This window comes from Scyliorhinus canicula, chromosome 7, assembly GCF_902713615.1.
Source record: "Scyliorhinus canicula chromosome 7, sScyCan1.1, whole genome shotgun sequence".
Lineage (NCBI taxonomy): Eukaryota > Metazoa > Chordata > Chondrichthyes > Carcharhiniformes > Scyliorhinidae > Scyliorhinus > Scyliorhinus canicula.
In genome coordinates, this window is record NC_052152.1 from 37,271,952 (window position 1) to 37,292,379 (window position 20,428).

The 20,428-nt window shown below is 49.7% G+C and overlaps 1 protein-coding gene across 1 annotated transcript in view; it reads right to left on the bottom strand.

Moving 5' to 3' along the window:
• Positions 1–20,428, bottom strand: part of LOC119968873 (target of Nesh-SH3-like) — a 371,610-nt gene that overhangs the window by 300,312 nt on the left and 50,870 nt on the right. Inside the window, exons 2-4 of the mRNA XM_038801796.1 lie at positions 17,637–17,813; positions 4,185–4,262; positions 968–1,100 (exon numbers count right to left, since the gene is read on the bottom strand). Coding sequence (XP_038657724.1) covers positions 968–1,100; positions 4,185–4,262; positions 17,637–17,813 — 388 coding nt within the window. The remainder of the gene's footprint in view (positions 1–967; positions 1,101–4,184; positions 4,263–17,636; positions 17,814–20,428) is intronic.

A 20,428-nucleotide genomic window follows, 5' to 3' on the forward strand; every position in this document is an offset into this window, starting at 1 on the left:
AAGCATTCAAAATCTCAGATTTCTAATACATATTCACTCCAATGAGAAGGAAATTATCGGTAGACTCACACAGTGGCATGCCTAGTTCATGAATAGCTTTAGGACTGTCAAAAGTAATTAGTGAAAAAAACGAGGCAGCAGACAGATTAGGAGCACTTTTGTGCTTCTTATTTAATTTTAATTGAACTCACTCAATTCATTGGGGTAGATTTGACTGTGGGCATGTTTTGGTCCGTGGAGCAGTCCACAAGAGCGGGTCCATTAGAAAGGGGAAGGGGCTCTGGGGGAAAAAACAAAGCCCAACACCAAACTGCCACAATACTGACAGCCAACCTCTGATCTCTGGGCCTGAAGAAAGAAGTGAGGATTGAGGCGGGGGTGAGGTGGGGGTTGACGTTTGATTTCAGGACAAGAGGGGGGACTCAGTGGGGCAGAGGCTGATTTTCTGTCGAGCTCAGAGAAGATTTCTGTTCCTCCAAATCCCAGTTTTTAAAAAATCTGCTGGGTTTCTTTCTGGTTGGACAGTCAGCTGATAATGTAGCAGGCATGGACTGTGCACACGCCATACAGTACCAGTTTGAAATGACAACCATGGTCCCATGGAAGCCATATTCTAAAAAGGCCTATCGGGTGACTCAAGTTGGTGATCCAGTCACCCAACATTTACCTTTCAAATAAACGTGGGGATAGTAGCTACAATCATATAGTCTGTGGGAGCTAAAAGATAAATCATCCCATTTTGGGGGTGCCATAGCCTTCTTTCCTCAAAACTCCCCCCAGTATCTTAAACATTTCCGTAAACCATGTGGTAAAATCTGTTTTGAGACCATTCTATAAGTGGCATTTTGAAAAACAATCAGAGTTAAAAATCTGCATTTAAGGAAGTGCGTCTTCATGGACTAGGAACGTACAAAATATTTCTTCAACCTTTTCAACAATAATATTTAAACAGTTGCAATTTAATTACCTTTCATCTGCGCATTCATTGCCAACGTGCGGATAAACTTTCCCTGTGAAACTGTTCGTCCATGTGAGAAACACAGATGTAGGGGTTCGAGTAGCTATCATTATCTGCGGAGGCTTCTGGAGATCTAGTTTCCCTGAAATGAAGACGTAAAGTGTATGCCATCACTGCATGTCGGACAGGATATAATGTACCCTTCATAAAAGTAGCGTTTGAAATAACCTTTTGGATTTTACAGCATTTTTAAAAAGAGCATTTTTATGTTTTGGCTTTTAACAAAACCAAGAGCCAATCATGCAACATGAGCAAAAGGTACAGCAGCAAACTTGCCGCGAGATATAATCATGGTCATTGACAAGGATATGCTATTTATATGTGTGCTTCTAGTTTGCAATGGGTGTATAAAACATGTGGTTACAGGAACCTGAGACCGAGTGCCGATGGGGTGGAGAGCCAAGAGCACAAAGTTTATGGATTTAGACCAACGGTAACAAGTAACACTTAAATAAGCCAATCCATGCAGCCATCACGGGTCAGAATAATTTTCTGACAAGTGCAAGTGAAAAGATGATCAAGCCATGTAGTGATGAGGATAATCCAGACTGGCAGGCTCCTCTTCCATGGAATGTATTTTATGCAAAGAGGGAATATTGATGTTGTCCAGGGCTTGCTGCATATAGCCATGGACTGCTTCAGTTCCTGGTGAGTTGCTAAAGGAGTGAACATTGTACATTCATTGTGCATTCTTCAACAAACATCCCCACTTCTGACCTTATGATGGAGAGAAGGTCATTGATGAAGCAACTGAAGATGGTTGGGCCTTGGACACTACCTGGAGGAACTCCTGCAGAAGTCTGACCTCCGACCTAGGCGACACTCTCTTCGTCATCTTAGGGAGGACAGTGGGTGATAATCAGCACCAGGTTTCTCCATGGGATCCACTATCAACGGTGAATGGCCACTGTCTCCTGCTTGTACACCTGTCTCTGAGAGACAGACATAACCAGGGATGGTGATGGAGGACCCTTGGACATTGGACATTGGCTACTAAAAGGTATGATTTTGGAAGCTGTTCAGTCAGACTATTGTTTTACTAGTCAGTGAGACAGCTCTCCCAATTTTGGGACATGTCCCTCGATGATAGTGAGGAGGACTTTGAAGGGCCGACTGGGCTGGTTGTGGTTTTGCAATATCTGGTGCCTAGATCGATGCTGAGTGGTCCATTAGGTTTTCTCTTGTTAGACTTTTTGGTTGCAGTTTTATATGACTGCAAATCTTGCTGTGCCAATAGAGGATATTGCTGTGGGTCTAAGGTCACATTTGGGCTGATTGGATATAGATGACAGACTTCCTTCCCGAAAAGACAATAATTAATGAGCTGTGTTTTCTGTCAATTTGGCAGATCCACTGTCGCCATTACTGATACTAATTTGTGTCCCAGATTTATTTGATTGACAGCTGCTGTTGTGGGACTTAAACTTCCATGACTCCAAATCCAATTGGGTAGCAGCTCTTGGAGGGGGGGGTGAAAGTCTTGCCTCAAGGCAATTAATAGCCCAACAGATGTTAAATTGCTGCAGGACCGTGACTCTGGATGGGAAAGGAGCTTACGTCCCCTGCTGCAACTGCCCACTGGCTCTGCACACTGGACATAAAATTCAACCCAAACATTTTGCAAATGCAAAGGCTACTAATATTGGGAGTATAGCCATTGTCTAACAGCTTTCACCATTATTTGAAGGCGCATGATGGAGACCGACAGTGAACATAGAATGTCAGGACACACCAAAATAGTGGCCCAGAACTTCTGATCTCTAGGAGGTACTCCAGAGAATATGTTGCTGCAACCCATGGAGATTTCCAGGCAAGGACTGCACAGTAAATGGCCGGTAAGTTTAAACTTCCATTGAGCAATTACTCTGTACTGGGCACCATCCAATACTCCAATTTCAATTGGGACTTCCGATTGTTCCAACTCTCCAAACAGAGTAGTTACTCAGGAAATGTTAGAAGGATTAAAACCACTTTGAACTCCCGGAAAACTATGGTACTGACACATCCTCACTGGATCCCCCAGCTACATCCCTTGACCTCTGTGCCCAGCCCACTGCTACCCTCCCCACTCAGGCCGACCCTGTAACCACCTCCCTCTCCCCTTACCCCCTCAACTGCTGCCCTACCCTACGATCCCCCCATAAGCTCCACCCCCTCCCAGAATAACATCCCACAGGTTATTACCCTCCTGAACCTCTCCCTGACTGCCCTACCGACCCTCAATTAGCCCCCACTTTCCCTCCCAGCTTCTCAACTACCCTCCCATGCCCCACAGCCCTTGCCTCCCTGACTCCCCGACTACCCATCCGGCATCCTGACCACTCCTCCAATCCCTGACAACCCCCCCAACCCACGACTACCCTCCTGTCTCACACCCACATTTGGCCCCTGACTGACCACCTAACATCCCCCGGCCCATCCTACCTGCCTGATCCTTCCTAGCCTCCCCCCCCCCCTTCAATCCAGCCTACCCCCAACCCATCCTACCTCCACCCCGCCGCCCATCCTATCCATTTACCTTCTTCCTGGCTTCTCAAAGTGGCTTGGGGCCACTTACTGCTTTACGGCAGCCGTTGCTGTAAAAGGGGGTGAGGTTTTACCTCCCCCCACATAGCTGCCCTGCACTGGAAGGAGTCTGGAACCAGGTATGCTGCACATTTCTTACCAGGCCTGGGTCAGAAGAGCGGGCAATAAAGGTGCAGCTCCCAACCTGGTTAGTTGAAAGGAGTGGAGTGGCAGTCCCTCTGTGATTGGCCCAATTAAAATGCACTGACTTAAATAAATGTAACAACCTTTTCAGTAAACTAACATGAAGAGCTTTGATCACCATTTCAAATCCCGATTACTCATATAATATTGGCAAGTTGGTCGCAAAAAAAATTAAACTTAATATCAAAGCACACAAATGTCGCGCCTACCACTTAAAGCCAAGCAAACTGGATTCTTTGAGCATTGAACTGTATTTGGCTCTGATTTTATATAAATCACAAACTTGCGTGATTATATATTGTGGACATTCGTCTCTGTCAGCATTGTCTGGAATATTTTGTGCATGTGTGCAAGCTTGTGTGGATGGAGCAAAGAAGGAAAGTAAGCACTGAGCAGAACCAGCAGAATTTGGAACAAGCTGAATCTTAAACATATTTAAGAGATAAAATTCTGAAACCTTTGCATTTCTTCTTCAAGGTCGCTTTGCTCTGCTCAGCCACTGGGTGAATGGCGATGAGATATTTGGGGTTGAATTCTGAAAACAAAGAAAAGAAATGAAGGCAAGTAAGCACCAGAGTATCACAGCTGCAGCTAAATGATCAGTTGAATGCGTGGTTTACCAATAATGCCAGAAGCCAGGGGATTTTTGTTATGTTTGATTAAAATTACATCTGAATGTCACAATTGAAACTTCTATAGAGCTGGATAGCTAAAATGCACCTAATGATGCAGAATAGTGCACTGGAAGGGGGAGAATATCCGTCTTGAAGCTTTCTATGCCTACCTCCAAACAGATCATAGAATCCCTACAGTGCAGAAGGAAGCTGTTCGGCCCATCGAGTCTGCACCGACCCTTGGAAAGAGCACCTTACCTACGCTCACACCGCCACCCTCCCTCCCCACAACCCAGTAACCCCATCTAACCTTTTGGACACTATGGGGCAATTTAGCATGGCCAATCCACCTAACCTGCACAACTTTGGACTGTGGGAGGAAACCGGAGCCACCCGAGGAAACCCACGCAGACACAGGGAGAAAGTGCAAACTCCACACTGACAGTCACCCAAGGCTGGAATTGAACCCGGGTCCCTGGTGCTGTGAGGCAGCAGTGTTAACCACTGTACCACCGTGCCACCCAAAGTGTTATAAGTAGCATTGGAGGTGACGGAATAGTTCCCGTCAACTTTAAGTCACACAGGGTACATGATGGCTCAAAAAAAGATTAAATCCATCAAAGAATGTACCCAATATGTGGCCTTCTATTCTCTATTGTGTGATATCTGAACACACATGGGGCGGGATTCTTCGACCCCCCGCCGGGTGGGAGAATCGCCAGGGGTCAGCATGAATCCCGCACCCGCCGTCCTCCTAATTCTCCTGCCCCCCAAAAATTGCCCTGCGTGAGTCGCACCGCCCGCCTCAGAGAATGGTGGAGTCCGGCGCGACTTAATGGGCCCCGGGGCTGACCGAATTCTCCGGCCCACGATGGGCCGAAGTTCCACCCATTCTTTGCCTGTCCTGCCGGCGTAAATTAGATTAGGTCCCTTACCGGCGGGACCTGGCGGTGCGGGTGGGCTCCAGGGTTCCTGTGGGGTTGCAGGGGGATCTGGCCCCGGGAGGTGCCACCACGGTGGCCTGGCCCGCAGTCGGGGTCCACCAATTGTTCCGCACCGGTGGCTGTAGTCCTCCGCCATTCCCGGTGCGGAAACGATTCCCTCTGCGTATGCGCGGGGATGACGCCAGCACACGCTGGTGCTCCCGCACATGCACCAACCCGCGCCGGCCGGCGGAGGCCCTTCGGCACCGGTTGGCATGGTGCCAAGCCCCTTTCCCGCTGTCCGGCGGGTCGCCAACCACTCTGGGGCGGGCCTAGCCCCTGAAGGTGCGGAGGATTCTGCTCCGCTCCGTCCCAACGGGACCCCCCGCCCCGGCGGGTAGCGGAGAGCCCATGATTTTCTGACTATTCCCTCCATTCACAATAGTCCTTATTTAATAATATAGGTCAGGCATTGTCAAAGTCGGGAGCGCGACCCGCAGGTGGATCACGGGCGGGTGCCAAGAGAGTCTGGAGCAAATCTGCGCACAACAGCCGCAGCAGCCGGCTTTTAATAGTGCCGGCTGCAAGCAGTCTTCAAAATGACCACGAAGATATAAAAGAAATGCGGCTGCACTGCGCATGCGTGCCCGCAGTGTGGCCGCATTTTTAAAAATTTGCTCGCAGCCTTTTTGAAGGCAGTTTGCAGCCGGCATTGTTAAAAACCTGCTGCAAAAAGTTCGGGGAGAATGATGTGATTGGTTGCTTTCTGCTGAACTTTGGTGCTGTTGAAGTGGTAGAGTCCAAGAATGGTGAGTGATCCAACAATGGGTTCACCGCAGCTGTAACTTCAACCAAGAGATGTCAACCTTTTTAATCTTGATTTTTAAATATTCCAAAACAAAATGCCTGCAGGTCGTATTTGGAACCTTTATCAATTAATTGATTTTTAAGTGTCTTTTATATTTTTACATTTATAATTGTAATGTTTAGGTGAAATGTGGTGAACCTCCAATTTCTAGAGAATGAAAACATTTTCAGTTTCTGCATTTTTATCCTGTAAAGTTTTATCAAATAAACACCCCCCCCCCCACCCCCCTCCCCCCCGCCGCGAACTTGTTAAAAAAAAAGCCGGCTGCTGCGGCTGACGCCCGCGAATTTGCGCAATCGGAGACACAGAAGATTGTTTTAAAAATTCTATGTAATCGTCCTGCCTGACGGGAGGCAGAGAGCAGGTCACCCCCCTCCCCCCCCCCCCTTCCCCCGAACATTGCCATCACATGCTTTGGGCGCGATTGCAATTCCTCCATTTTTTCAGCAGCAAACAAGGTAAGACAAAATGGTGGGTCGCGATGGTCGGCCAACGTGGGTTGCAAAGGTCGGCCAGCGTGGGTCGCGAAGGTTGGCCAGCATGGATCGGGAAGATCGGCCGGGTTAGGTCCCGAAGGTTGGTCGGTTGGATAAAATGGGTCCCCGGAAAAAAGTTTGAAAAACACTGATGTAGGTCATGCGATTACAGCACAATTTTAAGGATCTGAATTGTTGTTTAGTGTTGCAATTGTGGATCTTGTATAAAACCAACACCCGATGTCACCCATTCCATTATGTAAATGAGAATGAAGTCATGCCTTGTGCAGGAACTGTGAACCAGTGCTAATATTATTTGCTCGTAAATTCTAACAGGATTTGGCAACTGAAGTCGGGTAACTGAATGAATAATACGTTCCTCCGGCATTGAGCTTCATTTGCATTTCAAACCGTCTGATCCATTTCTTGGCTCAGTAGCTGCTGCAAGTTGTGAACGAAGAGGTCAAAGAGTGATTGAAAAAAGTTTTAAAATTTTCACCAAAATGCAAAACCCACAACAAAATTTGAAAGGAGTCTTTGTTTGTATATATTGCTTTTACAAAATTGTAAATACTGTGATGTATATATTGAACTTTGTCTCAATGTAATGTAATTCATCCTATGAATGGTCTTTTAAAAAATTGTTTACTAATTTATTGGGTTTCCTCAGGGTGCTCCGGTTTCCTCCCACAGTCCAAATATATGCATGTTAGGTGGATAGGCCATGCTACTTTGCCCCTTTGTGTTCAAGGATGTACAGGTTAGGCAGCATGGTGGCTCAGTGGTTAGCCCTGCTGCCTCACTGCACCAAGGTCTCTGGTTTAATCCTGGCTCTGGGTCACTGTCCGTGTGGAGTTTGCAAATTCTCCCCGTGTTTGCGTGGGTTTCGCCCCTGCAACCCAAAGATGTGCAGGGTAGGTGGATTGGAAACGCTAAATTGCCCTTAATTGGAAAAAATGAATTGGGTACTCTAAATGATAAAAAAAAAGGATGTGCAGGTTATGTTACGGGGTTATGGGGATAGAGCAGGGTGGACATGTTGAGTGTACATTCGAAGGATCGGTGCAGACACGATGGGCCGAACGGCCTCCTTCTGCACTGTAGGGATTCTATGATTTTGCCATTTTCTACGGGAGTTAAGAATTGAGCCAATTAATGTTCAAAGATACGGCATAAATGTAAAGTTAGACTTCAAGTGTTCATCCATTTTAATTCTTAAACCATTAACATAATCTTAATAAACTGGTTGCTAAGGATTTTCTATTTGTTCTGAATTTGTTACAAATGTCCGAGGGTGGCCTTAAGCGTTCATTGGATTCTCTGTTTGAGCACAGGTCCCGTTATTTGAGGAGGAATGTAGTTGCATTAGAGGCAGTTCTGAGGAGGTTCATGAGATTGTTTCCATTGTCTTATGAAGAGAGATCGAGCTCTCTTGAGTTCAGAAGAATGTGAGGAGATCGAACTGAGGTATGTAAGATAATCAAAGGTATTTACAATGTAGCTGTAGAGTGGATGCTTCCCCTTGTGGGGCAATCTGGAATGAGAGGACATAGTTTTAGGATAAGGGGTACCACATTTAAAGCCGAGATTAGGAGAAATTACTTCTCTCAAAGGGTCGTGGATCTTTGGTCTGTGGTGGATGCCAGGACATTGAGTAAATTTATGGAGGGATACACAGGTTTTTAATTAGTCACGGGTCGAGGGTTATGGAGAACGAAGAGGAAAGTGGAGTTGAGGCTGAGATCAGCCATGATCATATTGAATGGCGGAGCAGATTCGAGGGGCTGAATTGCTGCTCCTAGTTCTTATCTTCTTAAAATGAGGACAACCTTATAAATCTTCCATCTGTCCATCATGTTTTTACTACTACAAACAGGAAAACTAACATTACTCCTGTTCAAAATTACATTAAATATTCTACTGAACAACACAGAATGAGCCATGAAACGTAGGTGGCATGGTGACTGATGCACTACCAATTACGACGAGACGAGAATAGTGTAATCGAGGCTTTATTACGCAGAGATGTGTAGCCTCCCACAGCTGCTGCTGAAATGGCTGCAGCTCGGTGAGCACACACATTTATACTCCGCCTACTGGGTAGAGCCAGCAGGCAGGGATCTACCCCGTACCTGTAGTACAGGAGCCTTACCGTATTACATTTCGTATGTGATATATACAACAGTGGTGACTATCACATTCACCCCCTGTTAAAAAAGAGTCCAGCGGGGGTGGTGGAAAACTATTTCCATGCATTTTAAGGTCAACATTTTGGGAAAAGTTCACAAATTCAGCCGATCGGGAGCCTTGATCCTCCATTGTGAGCGCCGGAGTCCCGGTGGCAATGCAGGCGTCGGCTCGGTCGCCAGTGACTCTGGGAGCATGTAGACCTCATCTTCATCCCCAGGGGCGACCAAGGGGAGGACGGATCGTCCTGGAGCGGGGGCTGTGGTGAGGTATGCTTGGGGGAAGAAGGGTGGCGCTGGGGCAGGGGGATGGGTGGGGACGTAGGCATACTGCGGGTTTGCATGGAGTAGCTGTACCCTCTCGACCAATGGGTCAGCCTTGTGGTGCCGCACGTGTTTGCGGAGGAGAACGGGTCCTGGAGCTGCCAGCCACGTTGGGAGTGAATCCCTGGAGGTGGACTTCCTGGGGAAGGCAGAGAGACGTTCATGGGGGGTTTAATTAGTCGCAGTGCAAAGTAGCGATCGGATGGAGTAAAGGGCGTCGGGGAGGACCTCCTGCCAGCGGGAGGCCGGGAGATGTCTGGACCGTAGGGCCAGCTGGACGGCCTTCCAGACCGTCCCATTCTCCCGCTCCACCTGCCCGTTTCCCCGGGGGTTGTAGCTGGTCGTCCTGCTTGAGGCGATGCCCTTGCTGAGCAGGTACTGATGCAGCTCATCACTCAGAAAGGAGGATCCCCAGCCGCCGTGGACGTAGGCGGGGAAACCGAACAGGGAGAAGATGGTGTTGAGGGCTTTGATGATGTTGGCAGACGTCATATTGGGGCATGGGACGGCGAAGGGGAATCTGGAGTATTCATCGACCATGTTAAGGAAGTATGTGTGTCGGTCGGTGGAGGGGAGGGGCCCTTTGAAGTCCACGCTGAGGCATTCAAAGGGGTGGGATGCCTTTACTAGATGCACGCAGTACCGTGCAGACCTGGCAGTCTCTGGTGATAGCCCTAACCTCCTTAATGGAGTAGGGCAGATTGCAGGCCTTCGTGAAGTGAAAGAATCGGGTGACTCCTGGGTGACAGAGAGCGTTGTGTAGGGTCCGGAATCGGTCCAGTTGTGTGCTGGCACATGTACCTCGGGATAGGGCATCGTTGAGCTTACCGGGGCGATAAAAAATCTTGTAATTGTAGGTGGAGAGCTCGATCCTCCACCTCAAGATTTTATCATTTTTGATCTTGCCCCGCTGTGTGTTATTGAACATGAAGACAACCGACCGTTGGTCAGTGAGGAGAGTGAATCTCCTGCCGGCCAGGTAATGCCTCCAATGCCATACAGCTTCTGCGATGGCTTGCGGCTCCTTCTCGATGGAGGAATGCCAAATTTCGGAGGCATGGAGGGTGCAGGAAAAGAATGCCACGGGCCTGCCTGCCTGGTCAGGGTGGTGGCCAGAGCGTCGTCTGGTGCATCGCCCTCGACTTGGAAGGGGAGCGTCTCGTCGACCGCGTACATCACGACCTTGGCGATGTTGGCCTTGATACGGTTGAAGGCCTGGTGAGCCTCGGCTGTCAGGGGGAAAACAGTGGAGTGAATGAGTGGGCGGGCCTTGTCCGCATAGTTAGGGACCCACTGGGCGTAGTATGAGAAGAACCCCAGGCACCGTTTGATGGCCTTGGGGCAGTGGGGGAGGGGGAGTTCCATGAGCGGGCGCATGTGATCGGGGTCGGGCCCCAGAACTCTATTTTGCACCACATAGCCGAGGATGACTAAGCGGTTGGTGCTGAACACGCACTTCTCCTTGTTGTACGTTAGGTTGAGGAGTTTGATGGTGTGGAGGAATTTGGAAAGGTTAGCGCATGGTCCTGCTGGTCGTGGCTGCAGATGGTGACGTTATCGAGGTACGGGAAGGTGGCCCGCAGTCCGTACCGGTCAACCATTTGGTCCATCTCCCGTTGGAACCCTAAGGAAGTGGTAAAGACGGCCGTCCGCTTCAAACGCAGTGTATTGGCGGTCCGCCTTGTGAATGGGGAGCTGGTGGTAGGCAGATTTCAGGTTTACTGTCAAGAAGACCCGGTACTGTACAATCTGATTGACCATATCAGATATGCGTGGGAGGGGGTACACGTCGAGCTGCATGTACCGATTGATGGTCTGACTGTAGTCAACGACCATCCTGTTTTGCTTCCCAGTTTTCACAACTACCACTTGGGCTCTCCAGGGGCTGTTGCTGGCTTCGATGATACCTTCCCGCAGCAGCCGCTGGATCTCAGACCTGAAGACAGTCCTGTCCTGGGCACTGTACCGTCTGCTACTGGTGGCGACGGGTTTGCAATCTGGGGTGAGGTTTGCAAACAGAGAAGGCAAGTCGACCTTAAGGGTCGTGAGACTGCATACAGTCAGGGGTGGTAGGGGCCCGCCGCGCCCTTCACTCCATCCAATCGCTGCTTTGCACTGCGATTAATGCAACCCCCCTGAACATTTCCTTGCCTTGAGACTTTGGAGGTTGCATTGGAAGTCCAGGCCGAGTAGCAAGGCAGCGCAGAGGTTGGGGAGGACGTAAAGCCGGAGGTCTCTGAACTCTATGCCCTGGATGGTGAGGGTGGTGGTGCAGTACCCCCGGATCGCCACGGAGTGGGATCCGGAGGCCAGGGAGATTTGTTGTGTGATGGGGTGTACCGCGAGGGAGCAGCGCTTTACCGTATCGGGCTGGATGAAGCTCTCTGTGCTCCTGGAGTCAAAAAGGCTTGATGTCTTGTGCCCATCGACCTTTACCGTCGTCGACGCGGTTGCGACGTTGTGCGGCCGGGTTTGGCCGATCGTGTTGGAGGCGAGCTTTAGCTGGTGTTGGAAGGCCCCTGGCTGGTTGTCGGCAGTTGCAGGCGATGAGTGGCCCGATGAGGTGCCCGACGAACAGGGGTCCTGAGGCGGGGAAGAAGGCGGCGCCCACGGGGCGCACGTGGCGGGCGGCGTTAAAGATGGCGGCGCACGAGGCCTGATGGTGGGAAGATGGCGGCGCCCATGGGCTGCACGTATCCTGAGGCAAGCAAGATGGTGGCGCCCATGGGCCGCACGTGTTCTGAGGTGAGGAAGGTGGCAGCACCCACGGGCCGTACGTGGGTTGCAGGGGTGAAAATGGCGACGCCCATGGGTCGCACATGGGGGTGCAGGAACAATGGGCCTGGTTACAGCGGTGATCGAGCGGGCCTGGCACACAACAGCAAAATGTCCTTTCTTCCTGCAGGCCTTGCAGAGTGCGCTCCTCACCGGGCAGCGCTGCCAGGGGTGCTTTGCCTGTCCGCAGAAGTAGCATTTGGGTCCCCTGGGGTTGGTTGGCTGCCGCGCAGCGCAGGCTTGGGGTTGGCTGGGGTTGGTCACTGGTGGGTTCCACGATGTCCAGGAGGTGGGCCGCCGTGCGGTCGGGGCGTACACTTGTACATTACGGGAGGCGACCGTTAGTGAGATCACGAGTTTTTTGGTCGCCACGAAGTCGAGGGTAGCCCCTTCTAAGAGCCGCTGGCGGGTGTACGCCGACCCTATGCCCGTAACAAAAGCATCCCTGAATAGGAGTTCGGAATGTTCAACGGCCGAAATGGCCTGGCAATCGCAGTCCCCCGCCAGGGCGTGCAGGGCACGCCAGAAATCTTCCACAGACTCACCGGGGAGTTGATGCCGCGTGGACAGGAGGTGCCTGGCATATAGTTTGTTGGTCTGATGGGTGTAGTTCTCTTTCAGCAGGACCATGGCCTCAGTGTAGGTAGGCGCGTCCCGGATGAGGGGAAAGATATCGGAGCTCAGCCGCGTATACAGGATCTGGAGCTTCTGTGCCTCTGAGGGTGGTTCTGTCACAGATCCGATGTAGGCTTCAAAGCAAGCTAGCCAATGTGCGACGGCCGACTTGGCGTTGTCTGCTTGAGGGTGCAGCTGCAGTCGATCTGGTTTGATGCGGAGGTCCATCGTTGTAAAATCTCTGATTAATAAATTGATGCACTATCAATTAACAATGAGATGAGAGTAGAGAGTAATCGAGGCTTTATTAAGCAGAGATCTGTTGCCTCCCACAGCTGCTGCCGAAATGGATGCAGCTCGATGAGCACACACATTTATACTCCGCATACTGGGTGGCGCCAGCAGGCAGGGATCTACCCCCGTACCTGTAGTACCGTACCTTACCGTAATGCATCTCGTATGTGATATATATATGCAACAATGGTGACTACCACAGTGGCACAGTGGTTTACAGGGATCAGGGTTTAATACTGGCCATGGGTGACTGACTGCTCGGAGTTTGTACGTTCTTCCTGTGTCAGCATGGGTTTGCTCCGGGTGCTCTGGGTTCTCCCACAATCTAAAGATGTGCAGGTTAGGTAGATTGACCATGATTAATATGTGGGATTATGAGGATAAGGTGGGTGAGTGTAGACTCAATGGGCCGAATGTAACGATTCTATGGATTTCTAACAGTTTTATTGAACAAGGTCAAAATTAGCTGCAGAAGATTTTTTTTACTTCTTTAGAAAATACATTTTTCTCTTAGGAATGGATTGACAAAGGCCTGTTGGCACTTGGAATCTAAAAACACTGCATACTGAGCACATCACCAGACTTGAATCATTATCTATTGTAAGTATTTGAGCCAAAGTTTTTTTAAATAAATATTTTATTGAGGCATTTCTTTGGCATTGTAACAGCAACAAAATCAACAATGTACATAACAAGGAAAATATAAACATAGTGCAAATACCGCCTCCCTTTTCCACAGGTCCCACCATTGTTTACCCCCCCTAACCTACGCTAACCTAAACACCTCCCCCCCCTCTTCTGCTGGCGAATAATTCTCTGCGAGGAAGTCACAAATGATTGACACCTCCGGGCGAACCCCGACAGAGACCCTCTCATGGCGAACTTAATTTTCTCCAGGCAGAGGAAGCCAGCCATGTCCGATAGCTAGGTCTCCGATTTTGGGGCCTTGAGTCCCTCCTAGCTAGTAATATCCGCCTCCGGGCTACCAGGGAAGCAAAGGCCAGAACGTCTGCCTCTTTCTCCTCCTGGATTCCCGGATCCAGTGACACCCCAAAAATCGCCACCTCTGGGCTCATTTCCACCCTCTTGTTCAACACCGTGGACATGGTGTCGGCAAACCCCTGCCAAAACCTCCTCAGTTTTGGACAAGTCCAAAACATATGTACATGGTTCATTGCCCCCGCCCGCCCCCCCCCCCCCCCTCCCCCCCCTCCCCCATACACTTCGCACACCTATCCTCCACCCCAAAGAATCTGCTCATCCGGGCCACTGTCATGTGAGCCCGGTGAATGACTTTAAATTGGATCAGGCTGAGCCTGGCACATGTCGCGGTCGCTTTGACCCTTCCAAATACGTCCGCCCAGAGGCCCTCCTCTATATCTCCACCCAGCTCCTTCTCCCACTTTTGCTTCAGCTCCTCGGCCTGCATCTCCTCCGAACCCATAAGCTCTTAATATATGTCCAAGACGTTCCCTTCTCCTATCCATCCTCTAGAGACCACCCTATCCTGAATCCCCCTTAGCGGCAGGAGTGGGAAGGTTGGAACCTGCTTCCGCAAAAAATCCCGTGCTATTTGAGCCAAAGTTGATGTACTCTTGGGCTGGCAGGTGCCCTCCGGCAAGGTCACGAATCCCGCCTGGGAGATGGGGGCTGCACTGATCAATGCCAGCAGCCTGACCAAGAGGACGGGTGCGCAGTGTAGGGAAAAAGATGGATGACCTACTATGATCAGCAAGGGTAAGTGCTCCCTGTCTCCTCTTGGCACTCCACCCTTCCATCACCCCCACAATGTCGCCGAGAACCCACATGCAGCCATCTTGCAGGTCCCCAGCAATGGATCTCTGAACAACATTCTCTAAATCCCCCCCCCCCCCCATCAGTCCTCATCAGAAACTCTCGTTGCCCGCACATGCTCGTTTTCAATTACGTCATTTATATTCCTGCAGAACCTTTGTCCCCAACAAGCCATCCCTGCAGCCTGGGGTGACCCTTGAAAATTCCAAGGATGAAGCTGTCCTGCCGCTCCCTGGAAACATGCACGCACGCGCATTAACCTCATCTGGTGGTCACACACCAGCTGGACACTGAGCGAGTGGAAACCCTTCCTGTTGATGAAAGGGTCTCCCGGATACCACGGGGCACATCCAGCGATACGGGTGCAGTTGATCACGGGTGCAGTCCTCTCGCCCTGCTGGGCCTGGTCCAGGTCAAAATGAATGAAGTGCGATGCCCTTGCAGTTAATGCATTAGTGACCTCACGGATGCACTTAAGGATGGATGACTGGGAAATGCCACACAGGTCACCCGTGGAGCCCTGGAACGAACCCACTGCATAGCGGTTCAGGGCTGCCGTGATCTTGACAGCCACAGGGAGCAGGTGTCCTCCGCGTTAACCTGATTGATTGATATCTATTGTCACATGTACCGAAGTAAAGTGAAAAGTATTTTTCTGTGGTCAAGGGAACTTGGTGCCGTATTGGAAAGGATGTGGCACGATTACAGCAGTGTTGAGGTGGAGTCTCCTGCGGAACAAGCAGCACACTGACACAGTGCTGTCCGAACTTTTGATCCTACACATTCAGTAGGCTTTAGGACCACAAAGACCAGCCGCTACTCCCATCCCGGAAGCCTGCAAACCAAACTCCCCTTCTGGAGCTGGCCAGCGGGTACCATCCCCTTGGAATCCTTGGTGCTGAGTACAGAGAGGTTCTCACCTCCTTCCTCCCTCTTGAAAGTCCATGGTTCCTGGTTCCGGTTTTAAAAAGCAATAATAATTCACGCCCACTGGTGGACAGGAAGATGCAATGAGGTCTGAAGATTCAACTTTAATCTCGCCAAGTACATTATAATGTATTCAAATCAGGTTTGCGCGCTTCCCGGGTGTGAACCTGATCACTTCATTGAAGAGGGCCCTCTCCTCATCTTGAACTCTCGGCAGCACAAATCCCATTTTTGGCCTCTCTCTGTATTTTGCGCCCGTTATGGGATTTGCACCCGTGGCTAACAGGCCCCGCTAAAACTGCCCATTGTCTTGGTACCCCTCTGTAACTTTCTTGAACATTGTCTCCTCCATAGCTTTCCCATGACAGTAACTCATCACCCATAGAATATATCCAGTAATATAACTCTAACCAAAGAGGTTCAGTCCTCCAGATCATCCGCTCTCTGTATATTCTTCTTAATCAATGTTGCTACTTTTAACAATGGAAAAAATTGAAAGTGTTGATGACTTATCCAAATAATTAAAGATGTTGCAGGCCTTTAAAAAAAAATGCCTCGGCTGACTTCAATATGAGTGAATATGGATTGAGCTAATATCTACACTCCAAAATGATAGTACCTCTGGCTGAAAATTCATGGTTTTAGGATTTTAAATGTTGAATGCCTAATTTGAAAATATCCACCTGCCAAATGACGATTAAATGAACATGTGTGGACCTTAGAAATGAATAATCCAGCTATTCATCATCTTGGTTGAATTCTTGACTCCGTGGTATTTGTAAAACAAAGTGAAAAGCAGTTTTCTGGACATCTGGTTGAGAGAAACATTGGCCCAGAATCTGTTGTCAAAGTAACAGCAGTGCTAAGATCTCTCACCGCTATTTATATACAAATGCTACAGCAACTTCAGGAAAGGGCAAACGTGGAAATCAAAAGCGGCTGTATGAGTTACGAGTTCTGCCGTTAGCTTCACAAAAACTGTGTCTGGCTCACCATTAAAATGCACGTAACGGCATGATGCTTCTGTATTTGCACAATTGATAGGAACTAAACTTATAATATAAATCTTTGTTGTCACAAATAGGCTTACATTAACAGTGCAATGAAGTTACTGTGAAAAGCCCCTGGTCGCCACATTCCGCCGCCTTTTTGAGTACACAGAGGGAGAATTCAGAATGTCCAACTTACCTAACAGCACGTCTTTCGGGGCTTGTGGGAGGAAACTGGAGCAAACCCACGCAGACACGGGGAGAACGTGCAGACAGTGACCCAAGCCGGGATTGAACCTGGGACCCTGGAGTTGTGGAGCAATAGTGCTACCCACTGTGCTACCATGCTGCCCATGCTTGTCAATTAAAGTTATAGTCTGTGTCAAGAGGCGCATAGAAATTGTCTTGCAGCCAGTTAAGGGCCATGATTTTTGAGTTAAGCCTGAATTAGCCATGGGGAATCTTTTAACCATGCGTTAAATGTTAATTATAGCCAAGGGGTCACTGAAAATTAACTATTACCAATGTGGAGACTCAATCCCTCAAGTTTTAATTATTGTTGGATACATTAAAAACGGAGCATTTAATATTGAAACTTTCCTGCTGTCTCTTCCCTTCTGTCTCTCTTAATCTTTCTTTTACTCTCCCTCTCCTTGTTTCTCTTTTTGTATCTAATTTGCAAATTTGGTACATTATCATTGGTTTCACGGGAGTGTTTTCTTGGAAGCCATTCACGTAAAAGATATCAAATAGAAGAAAAACTGGCATTAAACACCAAGCTGAGAATAATTTGATTACCATGGCAAGTAAAAAGTCTGAATCTAAGTTCAAAACTTAACATTATTTTATTTTATGCAGATTCGAGTCAGTTAAAACACAAAGGAAACATTTGTCACTTTCTTTATGAGTTTCCCACATCGCAATTTGATCCTCATCAATCAAGTGACAAACCCAAGTAACATTTTAACATATTGTCTGAATGGTGCCAAAAGGAAGGGAAATGTGATGGTATAAAGGGAGAGGTGATGAGCACACATTTCTTTTGTAAAATGTCATTGTACTGCTACACGTATGGTTTTAATTTTCCATGCTTTAAGTGGAAACATATGACTTGGAACTCTTACCAACATCAACCTCAAATGGATCTCCGTTGTCAGGCAATGTGATGTTCTGCTTGGAGAATCGACCACCGTATCCAAGAATGTAACCTTGAAGTTTGATGGCAGGGCTGGCGCTAAGGTACTGCAATACAATGCTGTCATCCTTGGCAGTAATCCGAACCTTTAAACTTTGCCTTTTAACTGGGGATAGATCAGAAAGGAAACAAAGAAAATATGTTGAATCCTGAAAAATAAAAAGGCATAACTAACTCACGGAGCCAGGACAATAGAGCAATGAATGCAGGCAAGAGCACCCACCACCTTAGATAAATAAATAAACCAGGGGCTGGATTCTCCGTTTTTGGGATTATGTCTCCACGCCACCTTGAAAACTGTGGGGCGCGATTCTCCGCTTCCCACGCCGGGTGGGAGAATCGGCGGGAGGGCCCCAACAAATTTCACGCCCCCCCAGGTGCCCCCCGCGATTCTACCTACGTTTTTCACGGCGAACGGCAATTCTCCGACCGGATGGGCTGAGCGGCCTGCCGATCGCGACCATTTCACGATGGCGGCAAACACACCTGGTCGCTGCCGTCGTGAGATATACCCTTTTGGGGCTTGTGGGGGGAGTAAAGGGGAAAGAGCACCACGACTGTGCTCGGGAGGGGACAGGCCCGCGATCGGTGCCCACCGATCATCGGGCCGGCGCCCAAATCGGACGCACTATTTCCCCTCCGCCGCCCCGCAAGATCAAGCCGCCACGTCTTGCGGGGCGGCTGGGGAAAGACGGCCACCGCGCATGCGGGGGTTCGTGACGTCACGTCATGACGCCAGCCTCGCATGCGTGGGTTGGAGCCGGCCAACCTGCGCATGCGCGGCTGACGTCATTAGGCGCGCCGGTCCCGTCATTCTTGGCGCGATGCCCCCGCGGCCGAGAGTTACGGAGCGCCGCTCCTAGCCCCGCCGGGAGGGGAGAATAGGGGGCGAGGAGTGGCCTCCGAGGCCGTCGTGAAACTCGGCCGAGTTCACGACGGCCCTCCCGATTTTTCGCGGGAGCGGAGAATTCCGCCCATGGTCTTTTACGGCAGGAAAACTGGCACCAAAAGGCCACAAATTCACTGCCTTGCAAGGGGCTAGCAGGCAGCTGTCAAGGAGCTCGCTGCTCCAGCTGCCGATACAGCCCCCCTCACTTCCGGGTCAGAGGCCGATCATGCGCACAGTGGCGGCCTATAGCGGCCACGCCGTGCTTCGTGGCGGACCTGGACCAGCGAAATAGTGCCCCACATCGGCCGCTCGCCCGACCCAGACCGCCCGCACGCATAGCCCCCAGTCCCGAATGAGGCCTCCCCGCCCTCCGATCGGCCCTCCCCCGACTGTGAGGGCTGCAGACTGAGTCCGCAGCCGCCTCGCAGGTTTCCCGAATGGCAGGACCAGATTACAACCATGCCGTCGGGAATTCGGCCAGTCGGAGACGGAGAGTAGCGGGGCAGGCCTCAGGAAATGGCCGGAGGCGGTGGATACTTGGCGCAGCGTACTGCCCGAGTATGCCGCTTTTCGGGGAGCGGAGAATAGTGGAACCAGCACTGGTCCCGATTTCGTTCAGGAAAATGGATTCTCTGCCCCCACGCCGAACGTCGGGGTGGGGAGAATCCAGCCCCAGATCCGTGTCTACGTGGGCCTCACTCCCACAACCCAAAGATGTGTAGAGTAGGTGGAATGGCTTTGCTAAATTGCCCCCAGTTGGAAAAAATAAATAAATAAACCAAATATAAATGATTGCACATATCTAGTTAATCATGGGAAATATTTACGGTACTGTTGCCTGAAGTCTACAACAAACGACATAGGCAGCATATTACCCCAGTTTTCTTAAGACTCCAGTAGCCTTTAAATTAATTCTGGCTGGGTTATAAAAGTCCAGAAGGACTCTTTAAATCTAATAGACATTATGCTTGAATCATACTCGTGCTCTGCCAAACTCACCTGATGCAAGACTGCCTTCTCCCGGGGACTTGCACCACACCCCTCTGGAGTTAGGAAGCTATTGAAGTCTAGAATTTATACAATCATTGCAACTCTGTAAAATTTATCAGGGAAGCAACTTCCATCTACCTGGCTGTTGTCCTTCACCTGACTGCTGAGATCTTGCTGGATGAGGGCAACACAGCTCGTGGCAACAGTGGGGTTGAGCTCCGGAGATCTTTGTGCTGGATTAGTGCCCTGCAGACAAATAGTGAGACCCAAGGAGCCCAGGATATTGAGCCTCGGGTTTCATTAGCACGGTAGCATAGTGGTTAGCACAGTTGCTTCACAGCTCCAGGGTCCCAGGTTTGATTCCCGGCTGGGTCACTGTCTGTACGGAGTCTGCACAGTCTCCCTGTGTCTGCGTGGGTTTCATCCGGGTGCTCTGGTTTCCTCCCAAAGTCGAAAGATGTGCGGGTTAGATGGATTGGGCATGCTAAAATTGCTCTTAGTGTCCAACAAATGTTAAGTGGTGGTTATTGGGGTAGAGTAGATATGTGGGCTTCAGTAGAGTGCTCTTTGTAAGGGCCGGTGCAGATTTGATGGGCTGAATGGCCTCCTTCTGCACTGTAAAGTTTATGATTATATAGATGGTGGCACTGAGCTAAAAGTTCACACATGTAGTGATCAGGTCAGATCATGGGGTCAAAAAGACATTGGGGGTCCCAAAAGGTGTCACCAGAGGCACTCCAAAGTTGCAAGCATTAGGTCCTTTTTTAAATATGCAGATAACCTAACTGGTTCAGGTAGGGGAAAGCATGCCTCATATTTCTCTTTGGTGAACCTTCCATTGG